Source organism: Trachymyrmex cornetzi, unplaced genomic scaffold (assembly GCF_001594075.2).
Source record: "Trachymyrmex cornetzi isolate Tcor2-1 unplaced genomic scaffold, Tcor1.1 scaffold335, whole genome shotgun sequence".
NCBI classification, from domain to species: domain Eukaryota; kingdom Metazoa; phylum Arthropoda; class Insecta; order Hymenoptera; family Formicidae; genus Trachymyrmex; species Trachymyrmex cornetzi.
Genome location: NW_017298058.1, coordinates 97,514 through 112,869, shown reverse-complemented (window position 1 = coordinate 112,869; position 15,356 = coordinate 97,514). Strand labels below are relative to the sequence as shown.

Genomic DNA, 15,356 nt, shown 5'->3' with positions numbered 1-15,356 from the left:
CCGCGCCACGCCGCGCTGCGCCGCGCCGCGCCGAGCCGAGCCGAGTCACCGTCCTCGTCGTCGTGTCCGTACGGGATACACAGGGATGGAAGGGGACGAGGGAAAAGAAGAGGGAAGTATATCTATCTCTTTCGTCTTCCCTTTCCGCGTTCTCTCCGTCTCTCTCTCGTTCGGGCTCCTAGCCTTCTCGATGACGAGGAGGTAACGCGGATCGTGGCTCTAAAAACGTGAGAAGTGCGTGAAGAAAAAAAAAGGGCAGAAAGAAAAAATATAAGTAAAATAATCTTTTTTTCAGGTACGACAGAGATCGCCGGAGAGCCGCGGGGATCGTTACATGCTCCTGACCTTCGAAGATCCACCTCAGAACATTAAGGTATATCCTCAGTCACGCGTTTGTTTTCCCCCTCTCTCTTCCATCGTTTTCTTTTTCATTCTTCCACCTCCTTTGTATCTTCCGTATCTCTTCACATCATTTAATTTAGCCTATCTTTGCAAGGATGCTCCCTGAGAGAGGTGTTCATTCTCTCTCCTCCCTCCCTTCTCTTTTGAACTGTCCTGAGTTTGGGTTAGGTTCGCTTAATGGCGCCGAATAATTAATGCGGGGTGGATATATGAAGGATTGGACGTGCACGGACGTGTCTCTGCTCTGCGTCAGTAGTATGGCTCTCTCCTCTCTCACCCCTTCGTCCCCGCCTTCGTTCTCTGTCCTGTGCCACGGCTGCGAAAGATGCGCGTCGCTGGAGGTGCAATGGCTGGGAAAGAAAGCGCCGTTCGAGAGGAAAAGGAAAGGCGCCAAAGGCGCCCTCCTGCATCGCGAAATTTGCGCGCCAATTTTGGCGAGATTCAAACCGTAGCCTCTGTTTAAATCCACCCTTAACCCTTTACCTTGTTCTTTTTACTCACGATCTACTCTCCAATCAATCTCTTATGATCCGAAACATATGGGTATGAAATGAGAGTCGAAATCGAATCTTTTCTCGCACCCCTTGTTTCTATGAAGTCTTATAGTAAATTTAATGTCTGTTTTTTTATTTTTGGCACTAGACTGAACTTTTTTCTCAATTCAGCCAAGAGAATCGAACATGTATTTATTTTATATTACGTTCCAAAAGTGTATACTATAATAGTTTAGCTATAAAAAACTGACTTTCAATTTACTTGCATTACACGAGATTAGTATATACTAAAAGTTGCTTGAAATTGATAAGGTATATAAATATAATGTAAAAGTACAAAAATATAAAGTATAAAGTGTAATAATATTGTCACGTGTATAATGATATTATCATGTTATTTAATAGAATGTATATATATTATTTCATTGTCAAAGTTGATTATATTATGTCAGTATGTTCAGATACTTTTAAGTGTCTAAATTTTTAGATACTTTAAATATAAAGCAATCTTTAATGCATGCTAATTCAGTATAGTGCGAATGATCAAATACATCATTATTATTGCACGTAAGGTTTACGTGAGCAATACTTGTTTCGTATGCGGAACTGGATAAATTGTCCGAAAATGTATACAGAACGAGTCGTCAGACTCGCATTTAAATGTCTTTAAAATTTTAAATTTTGTTTGAAGATGTTTAGATATATTTTTAACAGCATTTTATGTAATTCTGTTATTTACAAATCACTAATGAATTCAACTGTACATGATAACCTTGGATTGACCTTTAGCTGTAAAAATCTAGAATCATACAAGGAATTTTTTAGATGCGTTGTTATTTTATCTAATTTATGATTTTAGAACGAGAAGCATTTGAAATTATCTATACTTTTTATCTCCTATGTATTTTTTAGTATTTTTAAACCCAATAGAGGAATTGAATGATTTATTTTATACGAACGTAATTGCCTTAATTTTATTTTAAAAAATTATAAGCTTAAATTAAGTTAGAAATTAACTTGGGAGAGCTGTGCATATGTTTTTCATGGGACCAATACTTTTTCAGGCAGGATGGAAGGAGAACTTGGCAACTTTTATGAACGAACTCAAAAACTTACAATGTGTCGGTTTGACGACGTTAGGTGCCGCCTTGAAACATGCGTTGGATGTATTGAACATAAATCGTATGCAGACTGGTATAGACACATACGGCCAAGGGAGATGCCCGTTTTATTTAGAACCATCTGTTATAGTTGTTATAACAGACGGAGGAAAATATACGACTAACAGCGGAGTCCATCAAGATGTAAGTGCAATCTCTTGCTGCCACTATTAAATAAAGCATACAATTTCTTTTGCATTGTACAAGGACAAATAAAATTCTCTTATAGTTTACGTTGCCGATGCATTCCCCGATACCCGGATCTGAACTGACAAAGGAGCCATTTAGATGGGACCAAAGATTATTCTCTTTGGTGCTGCGTTTATCAGGAACACCAGCCGTCGAACGAGACATTGGCTTGGTGGCGAGTGACGCATCACCGATAGATGCAATGTGTGAAGTGACTGGAGGTAAAGGAGATGCAGCTTGTAATCTTACCAATCTTAGAATAGCAAACAGTTTCCTCTAGTACGTGCTATAAAAGAATTGAAATAAATTTTAAATTTGTTTCTTGGCTGTTATAGGTCGTTCGTACTGCATTACATCGTTCAGGATGATGATACAATGCATAGATTCTCTGGTGCAGAAAGTTCAATCAGGTGTAGTGATAAATTTCGAGAAAATCGGTCCTGATCCACCACCATTGGCCAACGAGGCACCGCAACATCAGGATGAGGAGGAAAATGAAGACGACGCTAACGCAACGAACGGACCACGCACTCAGTATCCCAACGCGTTAGCGCCGGGAAACACGGCTTGGTACTCCTGTAGACGCCTGATCTACGTACCGCGGTCAGCCCAGAAAGGGTTTGCGGTAGGTTTTTGGCCGATTCCCGAAAGCTTTTGGCCAGATCTTAGCGCCAGCTCGTTGCCGCCACGATCGGCGCATCCGAATGTGAAATTCACGTGCACCAGTCAGGAGCCAATGGTGATCGAGAACTTACCGTTTGACAAGTACGAGCTGGAACCAAGTCCTCTAACACAGTACATCCTAGCGCGGAAACAGCCGACGACATGTTGGCAAGTGTTTGTTGCCAATTCGTATAAGTCGAGCGAAGTGGGCCACCCGTTCGGTTACTTGAAAGCTAGTACAAACTTAACTTGTGTAAATCTCTTCGTCATGCCTTATAACTATCCCGTGCTGTTACCGCTGCTGGAAGAGCTCTTCAAGGTGCATAGGCAAAAACCGACACCTGAATGGAGGGCGCAATTCCAGGGTTACATAAGGACCATGCCTACCTATTACGCTGCTGTAAGTTTACCTGTACTGTATGAATAATCATATATTCTGAAAACATTTTTATCAAAATATCGTTTATTGCAGTCGTTGAGGAGAGCGTTAACCAGGATGGGTGCGTCCACGCCTCTAGCACAAACCTTGATACCCGATAATATGGATAATTCTTTATCATATAGTGTTTTAAATTATTTAAAACGGTTGAAGAATCAAGCTAAGATCGAATTTGATCGACTGTGTAATGAAGTCATTTCCAAGCAAGTCGCTGCTTCGAATCTTACAAAGAATTTGTCTAACTGTACCACGAGTGTGGTGACGGAAGGAGTGAGAGTTGTACCGAAGACACCGTTGAAAAAAGATTTGGTAAGATTTAATACGTTAAAAGATATAAAGATTGAAACATCATATTTAATATATTATCACAAGTTACTTTAAAATTGTTTTTAATTGTTAAGTTTGTGTGTGTGCTTTGTAGGTGTCCCATCCTTTGTTACAAGACAAGTTCACGGGTCTCCGCGATCAACTGAACGAGTTCGGAGGTTTTGTCGTTGGGTTAGTGAAGAATCAACAGCAGCAACGTGGTGCACACAGTTATAGGAACGCCTTCGACGTGCCGAGAAAGTCCCTGCTCGATCAAGTCGTACGGATGCGCGCAAATTTCCTGCAACCCGGCTTGTTGCATACAAAATTACTCGATGATGATTACGTTCATTCGATGCCTTTAGCTCAAATGGGAAATTATCAGGAATATCTAAAACGTATGACTCCGCCGTTGAGAGAGATCGAAAGTGTACCAGTTAGACAGCATATGTTTGGTAATTATTTAGTAAAAGTAATTCTTTTCCGTGATGCATAACTGTGTGTGTAGAAACATAATGTTATATTTCTATTACAGGTAATCCCTTCAAAATAGACAAAAGGATGATGGTAGATGAGGCGGATATTGACATAGTCGGCGCAACATCCTCAACATCAAAAGGCGGTCTCAAGCGCACCTTGCCGCAATCGGATAACGCAGGCTCATCCTCCCCGAGACCACCACCTAACAAAAGGAAGCCTGGACCCATACCGAAAGACGTGATCGTTCGACGACCCTCGTATACTAACACTCCACCGAGTTCCCCGATTCCTTGGATGATGGAGGACACGAAGAGTCAAGTGACGGTGACAGTAACAGCAGCAGCAGCAGCAGTAGCAGCAGCAACAACACCAGTCGCCGACACGAACGCTCCGCCGATCTTATCTTGTTTGCCCAACGTATCGCCGGGTCACGCGTCGTTACCGTGTTCGAGTGCGTCCGAAAAGTTGGTAAACGGTCTCGCGGAAATGCCAATCATACCGGTTTTCGAACCAATCCCGGTGGAACACGTTAACAATCACATGGACACGCCGCCCGTTCTGACGCCGATAGTTAACAATGTTGATGCAATATCGAAGGGTGATGTTAAAAGTGAACGAACGGATAATGTGAAGAACGAGTGTAATCGGTTACCGGTTAATGATTGTATCGAGAATAACATGCGTGTGGACAGTGTTGCTGAGGAGAGACTGACGAATCACGTAGAGGAGAAGCGCGAGCCGAAGACCGAGAGAGAGAAGAAGCTGACGAAGAAGGAATTGGAGGACATCAGGCGACACAATTTGAATATCCGGGAACTCGTTTATAAGGAAGTGCGAAGAAGAGGGAAAAGTAAGTCTTCAACGCGCCAATCGGTTCTCTTTTATATCCTGAGAAACGTCGCGAGATTAATAAAAAATTATATCTATCGCTAACGATTCTCGTAACAGCGTTAACACGTGACCAATTCATTTCGTTTCAGATTATGCAACACTGTTCTCACATTTACATCAAGTTCAGGGGACCCTAGATATACGGCTTGCGTTTGTAAAAGACATAGTAAAAGAATCATTACGCTTTAAACGACGTAACTTGGCGTCACTGTTAGAAGAATATCTTAAAACCATTCAAGAGGACGGTTGCGCTATAAATCACAAGCTGAATCACAATGGTGCCACGAAGATAAGTTGTTAAGATATATGCGTAACCAGGGCATTATCTTAATAGTGTGAAGAACATAGATTGTGAAGAAACTCTTGTGCAAGTTTTTACCAAAGATTTTTAGTAGCGGTTTCGATCTTTTCGAAGTAAGGCTACTTTTGATAATCAATGGAAAAACTTGCGCAATTTTGAGGCCCTAGCAAATTTCAATAGCATTCTCGACGTCAACCATATGTCACTTTTATTTATCTTTTGGCTTTGTAAATTATCAATAGAAATTTTGGATATATCGTGTAGAAGGGTACTAGCTTAATATTAGGACAACCGCTTGACGAATGAAAGATCAGGGTTCGACTCCTGGACTTGTCATCCTGTTTATATAACACTAAGAATTTTGTTTGGGAAAAACATTCTGATACCAAACGTATAATATGTATATTTTCGTGAAAATGCTTACATAAAATTTGAAAGTTTGGAAGCTTTTAGATATCACATGGTACTCTGCAGCCATAAATTGAAGCAATGATTTTTATTTACCACTCCATTAATAATATGAAAAAAAACGAAGCAATATTTGACGGTGTGTATTAAATTTTGTTTAATTATATTTCTCGATTAATAATATATATACATATATATATAGTCTCTTCCTAAAACTTAATTGTTTTAAGTGTTAAACCGAAAAGAGATACAAGATCTTTTTCATCTTGGATACTCTAAAATATCTTAAGTAACACATAAACGTAACGTGATATGTTTGCGTAACGTATGGAATCCTTCACAAATACACGCGTGTTTGTATATCGTTACATGTAAATACATTCGCACATTTGTTTCATCGTCTACTATATAATATACTTTTCCATAATCTCGGAATTTTGCCGGATATCATTTGGCGCACATATAAAGTCTTGGATGCTGGCATACAAGACATTAATTGCGTGTATGTGAAATGTAAGAATGACTATATTAATCTTTTAAATACGAATCCACAATGTTTCAGAAGTACAAGTGCAATCAAATGAATCGGTGCATAATTCTATCCAATTCTTAGCGCCCATGTCGAATTTAGGATATAATTATATTATTCTCACAATTTACATTTCCTATTACATTTAACCTGTCTATAATCACTTGTGATCTATATTATTAAGTTTAATAAAATGCCATAGTTTAATACATACACACTGTACCGAATTGTCTAAATTTTGTTGTGCACTTTGTTCGATGTCAAAAGCAAAGATTTGGCTTTCTATTGATGATACATTGTACATTAATGATCGCGCGATTTCTATATAAAGATGGGAACATATCCTTTATTATCTGTGAAACAAGAGATTGTAGAAAAAATCGCACATCATAAAAGAATTTATTATTATGTAAATTACTGAATTAAAATATTACTAAGGAAATGAATAGGAATTCTTGGTTGCAGTGGATTTTTCTTTTGCGTATTGCAACGTTTAGCTTTCGTATGTGAAACCTATCGTAGATAGAATTGTACCAAAAAATATTTGTGTATATTTAAACAAGACATAAATGCAGGTTTGAATTTATTGCGAAATCTACGAAGGGTTGACAGTGCCTGATGCTATTTGAAATTGAGATAACATATTCAACCCACTATGTCTAAAAAATTTTTTAATATGTTAGTTTATTTTACACGTAACGAATATATATACACACACACATATATATATATATATATATGTGTGTTTTAAAACTTTAACATTTTTAATTAAATGTACATTGTACATCAGGAATAACATAAAAAGTATACAAAATTCTCTATTATTTTATGATAAATTTTCTGTTATATTATACAAAATATCCATATATGTAATATGTATGCATGCACAACACACACATAAGAAATGAATATAATAAATGTAATGTAAGAAAATTCCAAGGATTTTTTGCACTACGATATTGTATTATTTTAGATTGAATTTACTTTGTGTACAAATTAAAAACAAATGTATAGTATAACAGAATCAAAACTGCGTTATATATTTGAAATAACATATGGAGCAAAATAAAATCTGTGTTTTGTTCTCGAATCCTTATATGTATGTACAACACAGCTTTAAAATTCAAAATAATGTTATATTCTTTCAAAAAATTACTTCATTGATGCACATGTGGGTTGAAGGAATGTATGTTAATAGCGATAATTATTTATATACCTTTATCTACTAGTTATACAAATGATAAAATCGCTTACTGGTTTATATCGGAAATGATTTGACCAAATATAGGATAATAAAGAGACAAGGATGATTATCTTATTTATTATCTGCTTGTAATTTTTGTATTTGTTGTATTATTATATGTATTATATATCAAGTATCAATTTCTATTATCTTGATTTCCCTTAAAAGGACGTAGATAGAAATTAGAACGTTGACAAAATGAAGACATATCATATTATTAAATTGTTATAAAAATTTATTTTATACATAGTGTTTAGAAATTGACATTTTCTTTTTATTTACAAAAGATATAACATTCTTTCCACTGATTTTTAATTTTTTATTAATAATTTGAAGTTCTTGTTGATATTTTATTAATATTCTAAGTAAGATAATCAACCGTATCTTCTCTTGTGGACATTAATGATGTCCAATGCTCTAGAGAATATGGAAATGGATCGAAATTGTATTTATTAGTTGAAAATACGTTGAATATCTTGTAAATTATTTTATAATAATGGAGCTTAGCTGAGTCTTGTAAAGGCAATGATGCTAGACGCTTATTTGCTCCAAAGAAAAATGAATAGAGAATTATTGAATAATGATGTAAAAGTTAATATAAAACTAAGTGCGATTGTATAAAAGAGGTTGATAAGTAACTGGAGAAAATGTTTCGAAGTTTCAAGTACCTTGATTACAGTCCTTTTTTTGTTACAGCAGCAGTAATTTATTATTATACTGAAACTTGTTAAAATGAATCAGAATTTTAGAATGATTCTTTTTCACAAATTCATTATTAAATTTGTATACAGTGTGCTCCACCAAAGGAAAATCATGTTTCCGCACACTGTTGTGATAGCTTTAATAATTATATATACAGTTTAATTTTGTGTGCAAAAGTTTCAGCAATAAACTGCGATATGATCCAAAATGACTAAATTTGTCGATAAACTTTGTAAGGCGTTTGCTAATAGAATCAATGCGTCATGTTCAACGATATATGAGTCTGCTAGTATTCTTTATAATTCCTGTGCAGTCATGTCACTGGACCTGCTAACAAAAAAATAAGCATAATGCGCAGTTTAAATCTATTACAATATGCTAATCGAATCACTACTATATGTATACAATAACTTTATTGCCTGGCATTTTATATAATTATATGAAAATGAAATTCAATTTAAATATGTTTTCCCATTAAAACTTGTGAAAACAATGTACTTAAAAAAGAAGTAGAAAAGAATATACTATCTCTTTTAGATTATATTGGATGCTTTCCATTCAATGACACAAGTGTCGTTCTACCTTTGTCACTCTCTGAATGTCAACAAGAATAGAACGACGCTTGTGACTTGTATCATCAAATAGAAAGCACCCATTGATATTTTTTTATATAATTTTTTTCTACTACAGAATGGTAATAAGATCTGTATTGTACATCTCATTTAATGTGTTCATGTGTTAATAAATGTTGCAATCACTATTTTTTCACACCACCTATAATAGTGACGATGACGGCACACTTGCATTATTATTGTATATACGAAATTGTACATAAAGCGTGTATTAGTCATAATTATTATAGATGAGATTCATATTGAAAGGACTGTCCCGTTTTTACGTTTATATTTTAGGTAAAACGATAAGTAAATCTCGAAAAAAGCGAATAAACAAATTGACAGAATCTCTCCGTTGTATATCTTTTTTTCCCAGAAACAATCTCATTGACCAGAGTATACAAATAAACTTATGTTTTCGTAGTTGAGTTTCTTGAAAGATTTCGTTGGGGGGTTTCGCCTTTGCTTCTTTTTTCTCCAATTGTCTCAAGTGTAGAAAGAACAGATCTTAAGTTTGTTTATAGTTGAGTTTATACATATTTTTTTCTTTCTACTCAACTTCTAATTATATATTTATTTTATTTTAAGAAATATAACAATTGTACATCTACAAAGATTAGACCTATAATCACATATTTTTTGCATTATATAAATATTTTACATTATAATTTATATAGACTTCTTCATTATCTAACACTTGTGTGTATACCTCACACACTGGCTTTCCTAACCTATAAAATCGTTCGTTAGGTGCAAAGATTGAACTAACTAAACGACTCTGCTTGATCTACGGATCTATTTAACAGTCTGGCACTTTGATCTTCATCAGAGAAGTCGGAAAGCCAATTAAGGGATACTGACGAAGAAGAACCATCTATAAACTGGATATTAACGTTTAGGTATTCATTAAGATTCCATAATGCAGTAGTTCTTGTCGTATTCTTCAACTTTCAACGCATAACATTTCCAAATTTTTATTCTAGGCGTTTGATTAGTTTCAACATGTCGAGAGGGATGTGCTACAGGAACTGCTTCAGAAAATATTTGATACAACGGAAATATACAAATTTTCATCGGACACGAGCATGTTGCAAGATTCATGGAACGATCCCTATGTCTTCGCATGCATCAGCGATTAATGCAGATACAACTGAACGAGCTGCTGTAGATAGAAAACCAATGAGGAGTATCAGAGATGGACCCTCTTTGAAGGATTTCTTGAGCCCATCCGTTATTGATATTCCCAGCGAAAAACCTGTTCCATATGTGCAGAATATCCGTGGCGAGAATCAAAAAGGTTTCTCAAACATTTAACTATGTTTTATATCACTTGACTTTATGCTTCATTTTTATTTTCTTTGTTTGTGCTAGTGTACTTTGAAATTTTCGGTTGCCAAATGAACGTCAATGATGCTGATATAGTATGGTCAATATTGAAATCACATGGCTACAAACATACGGAATGTCTGGACGATGCAGATATTGTATTATTGGTCACCTGTTCTATCAGAGACAATGCCGAGCAGAAAGTATGGCATAAGTTGGAGAACTTAAATGGAGTGAGAAACAAGAGAAAGAGGATCACTAGATTGCCTATGAAGATTGGTCTTTTAGGCAAGCTTAACTAATACTTGGTAATATCAAGAAAATTTAAGCTCTTGATTTATATAAGAATAAATATTTGTATTAGGATGCATGGCGGAACGTCTAAAGACTAAAATATTAGATAGAGGAAAGCTGGTAGATGTAATAGCGGGTCCTGATAGTTACAAGGATTTGCCAAGGCTTCTGGCAGTAACAGATGATGAAACAGCTGTTAATGTCTTATTATCATTTGATGAAACATACGCAGACGTCATGCCAGTTAGACTCAATCAGGATTCCACTGGGGCATATGTGTAACGTATATATACATATATTTTTAAAAATATATTCCATATATATATATTTTAAAAAAGTATATAAACTTTTACCTTTTATTTTATATATATAATTGCAGTTCTATAATGAGAGGTTGTGATAATATGTGCACCTACTGTATTGTGCCATTTACAAGAGGAAGAGAAAGATCACGACCAATTGCAAGTATACTTGACGAAGTCCAGCAATTATCGGATCAAGGCGTAAAGGAAATAACTCTGCTGGGGCAAAATGTAAATAGCTACAGAGACTTATCAAAATCAGAGTTTATTTTATCATCTAACACAGACACTCAGCTTGCTAAAGGTTTCAAAACGGTTTATAAGAATAAGAAAGGTGGTTTAAGGTTTAGCGATCTTCTGGACAAAGTCTCTTTGATTAATCCAGAAATAAGAATAAGGTATAAATCTACTAAGCGGCATTAATTTTCGTGGTTTTTACATATTAATATATAGTAATCTCATTGATTTACAGATTCACATCGCCTCATCCCAAAGATTTTCCTGATGAAGTATTACACTTGATAGCTGAAAGACCAAACATTTGTAAACAGATTCACTTGCCTGCACAAAGCGGCAACTCTATAGTTTTGGAAAGAATGCGAAGAGGGTACACCAGGGAAACGTATTTAGACTTAGTGTATCATACACGTAATATTCTCTCAGATGTGTACATTTCTAGCGATTTTATTGCTGGGTTCTGCGGCGAAACTGAGGAGCAGTTTCAAGATACGTTGTCGTTAATAGAAGAAGTTAAATACAATAACGCATTTTTATTCGCCTATAGCATGCGCGAGGTATAATTCTTATATTGTACAATTATTTTAGATAATTGATATCAAAATGATTTGTCATTAAAGTTTATATAATTTATTTTTTAACTACATATATTTTAAATGTTTTAATGTTCTTCAGAAAACTACGGCACACAGACGATACAAGGACGACGTTGAAACGCACATAAAGATAGAGCGTATGAACCGTATGATTGCATTATATAGAAAAGAAGTGGAAAAATTAAATAAAGCACAGATAGGGCAGCATCAACTTGTTCTTGTGGAGAGAGTAAGTATTTTACCAATTTTATTATTACACACATACTTACTGCAACAAAAAGTAGCACCTCTTTCTGTGTAGCACCTTTTTCTTTGTCCTTTCATCATAATTTTGGGTGACACCCAGTTGGACATGGCTCAATTAGACACGAGCCACTCACAGCGCTTGAGACTACAAAGCTCCTAAGCACCGGTCGATGTGATTGGTGGTGTTCAATCAAGCCGTGATCAATCGGGATCACCCCTTTAAGTATTTGCAAATATTTTTTTTAGTGATACATTATATATATTTAGATATATATTTAAAAGAGTAATAGATTTTATAGCAAATATGTTTTCTATCGACAGATGAGCAAGAGATCTAATCAACAATTGCAAGGTAGAAACGATGGTAATGTAAGAGTTATTCTACCATCTACAGCTATTCCAATTGCTCAATGCTCTACTACGACAAGGGAGATACAGGCTGGCGATTATGTCGTCGTACGAATTGACAATGCCAACTCCCATACTTTGCAAGGAGTACCTTTATATCATTCTTCGATCATTGAACATTCATTAAACAAATAATAATTGTTATATTATTAGTGTATAAATTAATAATAATTATAAATATCCATAAACTAATTCTCTTTCATAAAACATTCCCTTTTACATATAATTATTGAATTTGAATTTTGTCTTTGAAGAGAAGATACATAACTATTATTATTTATCGTTAGACTAATTTTTTCTCATCAGATGTTTAAATTATATTACAAATTCTGATCTTTTGGTTAATTTATTCAAATTATCTCCAGTTGTTTTATCTTCAATCGATAATACAGAATTTATTGTTATGGCTGAGAAATTTGTAGTGGGCGCAAGTGAGCATAAATGTATCATGAAATACAAGATCGGATCAGCATTCGACAATCGAACTCAGGTTATGAGTTGCGAATGGTTGTGAATTAAAAACTTACGCACGATATATTAGTTATCGATGTTGTGATCGTGTTGTGATCAAACGATTATAAATTATATCTTGCGGAATTCCACTCAGCGATCTCTGAACAAATGGCATGTAGATCGAGTGTAACAATCTATAAGTGTCGTAACTGGTAACCAACCTCTTGACTTGAAATGTACATTATAGAGATTACGTTCAAAAGTTTATTTGTCCGCTTTGAATAATCCTTTAATATAGCGATACGCGGCAACAACGAATAACAATAATCATTAATGTTATACTAAATAATAATAATAATAATAATAATAATAATGTTTATGTATATTAGAGCATGCCGGCTCGCAGCAATACTTCTCGTTTCATTTCTTTTTGATACATTCTGTTCGAGGTAAAAGAAAAGGAAGGAATACAAGAAGCGCAACTACGAGCCAGACGTAGTACTGATAAGAGACATTGGCTGTATTCAGGAAGTCAATCAAGTAACTTTTTGACTAAGGTGGAAACTGAAGAGTTAACATTTTTTGTATGTATGTATATGTACTAAAGACATAGAGCATTCAGTAAGCAAGAAATATATTAAAATATTCCAGCAATATTGAATCAATGGTGTTGCAACCTTGCTAGAATGTTCCAGAATACTTTTTGCTTACTCGATATGAATTGCGTCAAGTGTAAAATTGTAAAATTATTCAACAAAAATGGAAAAATACAAAAACAGATAGTCTCTATCTCTTACTATTCAACTATTAATTACATTCATTAATCCAACATAATAATTACAATATTTTAGAAAGAGAGAGAGATTGGCTGTACGTCTTCATATTCTCTTTTATTTTTTTTAATCACATACATTGATACATTATTTAGATACTGATGGTACAGTCTGTACTTTATAAGCCTATTCTTTTTTTTTTGTACTCTAGGAATAAATTTCTTACATGGTTCATCCTCTCTTTTTTTTCATTGGAGAAAAAAGATAAAAAACCCATACAAGAAGTTTAAGCCTGGGAAAAAAGAACAGTCCTTATATTTGATATATATATATATACATATATTTCTCATATGTGTGTACATATACATATATGCATATATAATAATTTTCACTTTTTATGCCTTAGGGGAAGAGTTACATAGTTGACCCCCAATAGAGAAAGCAGCTTTGCAGCTATTGTAAAACTCTTCAATATAATTTATCCTTATTTTTTATTTCTTATCAAGCTAAAATAAAATGGTATAAATCAATTATATTGAAGCATTTTACAATAGCTACAAAGCTGCTTTTTCTGTTGACGTAGCCATTGTTACGCTTTTCAAAATTGCTGACCATCTGACTGACAATATAAACATTACTAGGCTTCAAACGATGGTATTCCACCTCCTGCCACTGTAACAGGATTTCCATCAGCGACGCCAAATATTACATCTAGCTTTGTGCCACCTATTATGCCTGCGGCACCATTTATTCCTCCTCCCAGTTTACCGCCAGGTCCTCCGGGTATAATGCCACCTCAGTTTTCCATACCTCCGCCAGGTTTTACTTTTCCTATCACTGCGGCACCTCCTCAAGAAGCCGGAGTCATAGGTTAATATCTATTGCTAAATATCCATGTTGGTCTACGAATTCCGTTGCTCAAATAGCTCTCTTTATATTACAGCTGCGTCACCACAAATAACAGCATCAGGAATCCCTCCTCCTTCGCCTATCAACAGCGATGCCAACGCAACAATGTCTGCTTCCACAACAGAGAAGAAGACAGATTGGAGTGAGCACAAAGCACCTGATGGCAGAACATATTACTATAACAGCGTGACGAAGCAGTCGTTATGGGAAAAGCCGGATGAATTGAAAACTCCAAGCGAATTGTTGTTGTCACAATGTCCTTGGAAAGAATACAAGTCAGAGAATGGCAAAGTGTATTATCACAATGTAAACACTAAAGAGTCCAGATGGACAATACCGCCGGAGTTAGAAGAGCTGAAGACGCGAATTATAGCCGAGGAAGCTGCGGCGGCTGCTGCAGCAGTCGTGGCAAATGCCACGAATTCGTGAGTACAATAATATAGAAATTGTAGATTATATTTTACTATTTCAGAATTTTTTTATATATTCATCATGATCTTTCTTTTTAGTAACATGGCTCCTGTAGCAATGCAACACTTATCACCAAATGTCCCGACTATATCGCAAACCAGTACGCCAGAATCAGGAGGGAAGTCGGCTATCGAGCAGGCGATGGCCGCGACCCTCGCAGCAATTAATATTCCGACGCCTCCCACGAAACCGGACGAAGATAGTAATTCCGCGATGGGTTCGGCCAATGACAGCCGCACTAGTACACCCGAGCCCAAAATGCAATTTAAGGATAAGAAGGAAGCTATCGAGGCATTCAAAGAATTACTGAGGGAGAGGGATGTTCCATCGAATGCCACATGGGAACAGGCAGTCAAATTGATTCAGAACGATCCTAGATATCCGCAGATGAAGAAATTAAATGAACGTAAGCAAGCCTTCCATTCATACAAGACGCAGAAACTGAAGGAAGAGCGCGAGCAAGAAAGACTCAGGTAGATATGATTACTTATTACGTTAACAGTAATGGGGGGGGGGGGGG

General features: G+C 35.6%; 2 protein-coding genes across 7 annotated transcripts in view; both read left to right on the top strand.

Annotated features, from left to right (window-relative positions):
- The window catches only part of IntS6 (integrator complex subunit 6), a 6,863-nt gene extending 1,008 nt beyond the window's left edge, over positions 1 to 5,855 (top strand). Inside the window, exons 1-9 of one of the 2 annotated variants that reach the window (XM_018510386.1) lie at positions 7 to 234; positions 296 to 373; positions 1,961 to 2,200; positions 2,286 to 2,466; positions 2,581 to 3,308; positions 3,381 to 3,656; positions 3,769 to 4,108; positions 4,189 to 4,983; positions 5,114 to 5,855. In XM_018510386.1, the coding sequence (XP_018365888.1) occupies positions 335 to 373; positions 1,961 to 2,200; positions 2,286 to 2,466; positions 2,581 to 3,308; positions 3,381 to 3,656; positions 3,769 to 4,108; positions 4,189 to 4,983; positions 5,114 to 5,325 (2,811 nt within the window). In that variant the 5' untranslated portion in view covers positions 7 to 234; positions 296 to 334 and the 3' untranslated portion in view covers positions 5,326 to 5,855. Of the gene's footprint in view, positions 1 to 6; positions 235 to 295; positions 374 to 1,960; positions 2,201 to 2,285; positions 2,467 to 2,580; positions 3,309 to 3,380; positions 3,657 to 3,768; positions 4,109 to 4,188; positions 4,984 to 5,113 lie in introns of those variants that run through there. The other variant, XM_018510385.1, reaches the window with a different exon arrangement.
- A 3,688-nt stretch (positions 5,856 to 9,543) lies between these two features.
- Positions 9,544 to 15,356, top strand: part of Prp40 (pre-mRNA processing factor 40) — a 9,319-nt gene continuing 3,506 nt past the window's right edge. For 2 of the 5 annotated variants that reach the window (XR_001940203.1, XM_018510467.1), the window contains exons 1-4: positions 12,706 to 12,854; positions 14,098 to 14,326; positions 14,400 to 14,790; positions 14,875 to 15,309. Coding sequence is in view for 4 of the 5 variants with exons in the window: in XM_018510467.1 (XP_018365969.1) it covers positions 12,852 to 12,854; positions 14,098 to 14,326; positions 14,400 to 14,790; positions 14,875 to 15,309 (1,058 nt within the window). In the remaining variant the exon portion in view is untranslated. Of the gene's footprint in view, positions 9,721 to 9,804; positions 10,119 to 10,192; positions 10,436 to 10,511; positions 10,720 to 10,820; positions 11,142 to 11,215; positions 11,538 to 11,655; positions 11,806 to 12,143; positions 12,318 to 12,689; positions 12,855 to 13,207; positions 13,268 to 14,097; positions 14,327 to 14,399; positions 14,791 to 14,874; positions 15,310 to 15,356 lie in introns of those variants that run through there. The other 3 variants (XM_018510470.1, XM_018510469.1, XM_018510468.1) reach the window with 3 other exon arrangements.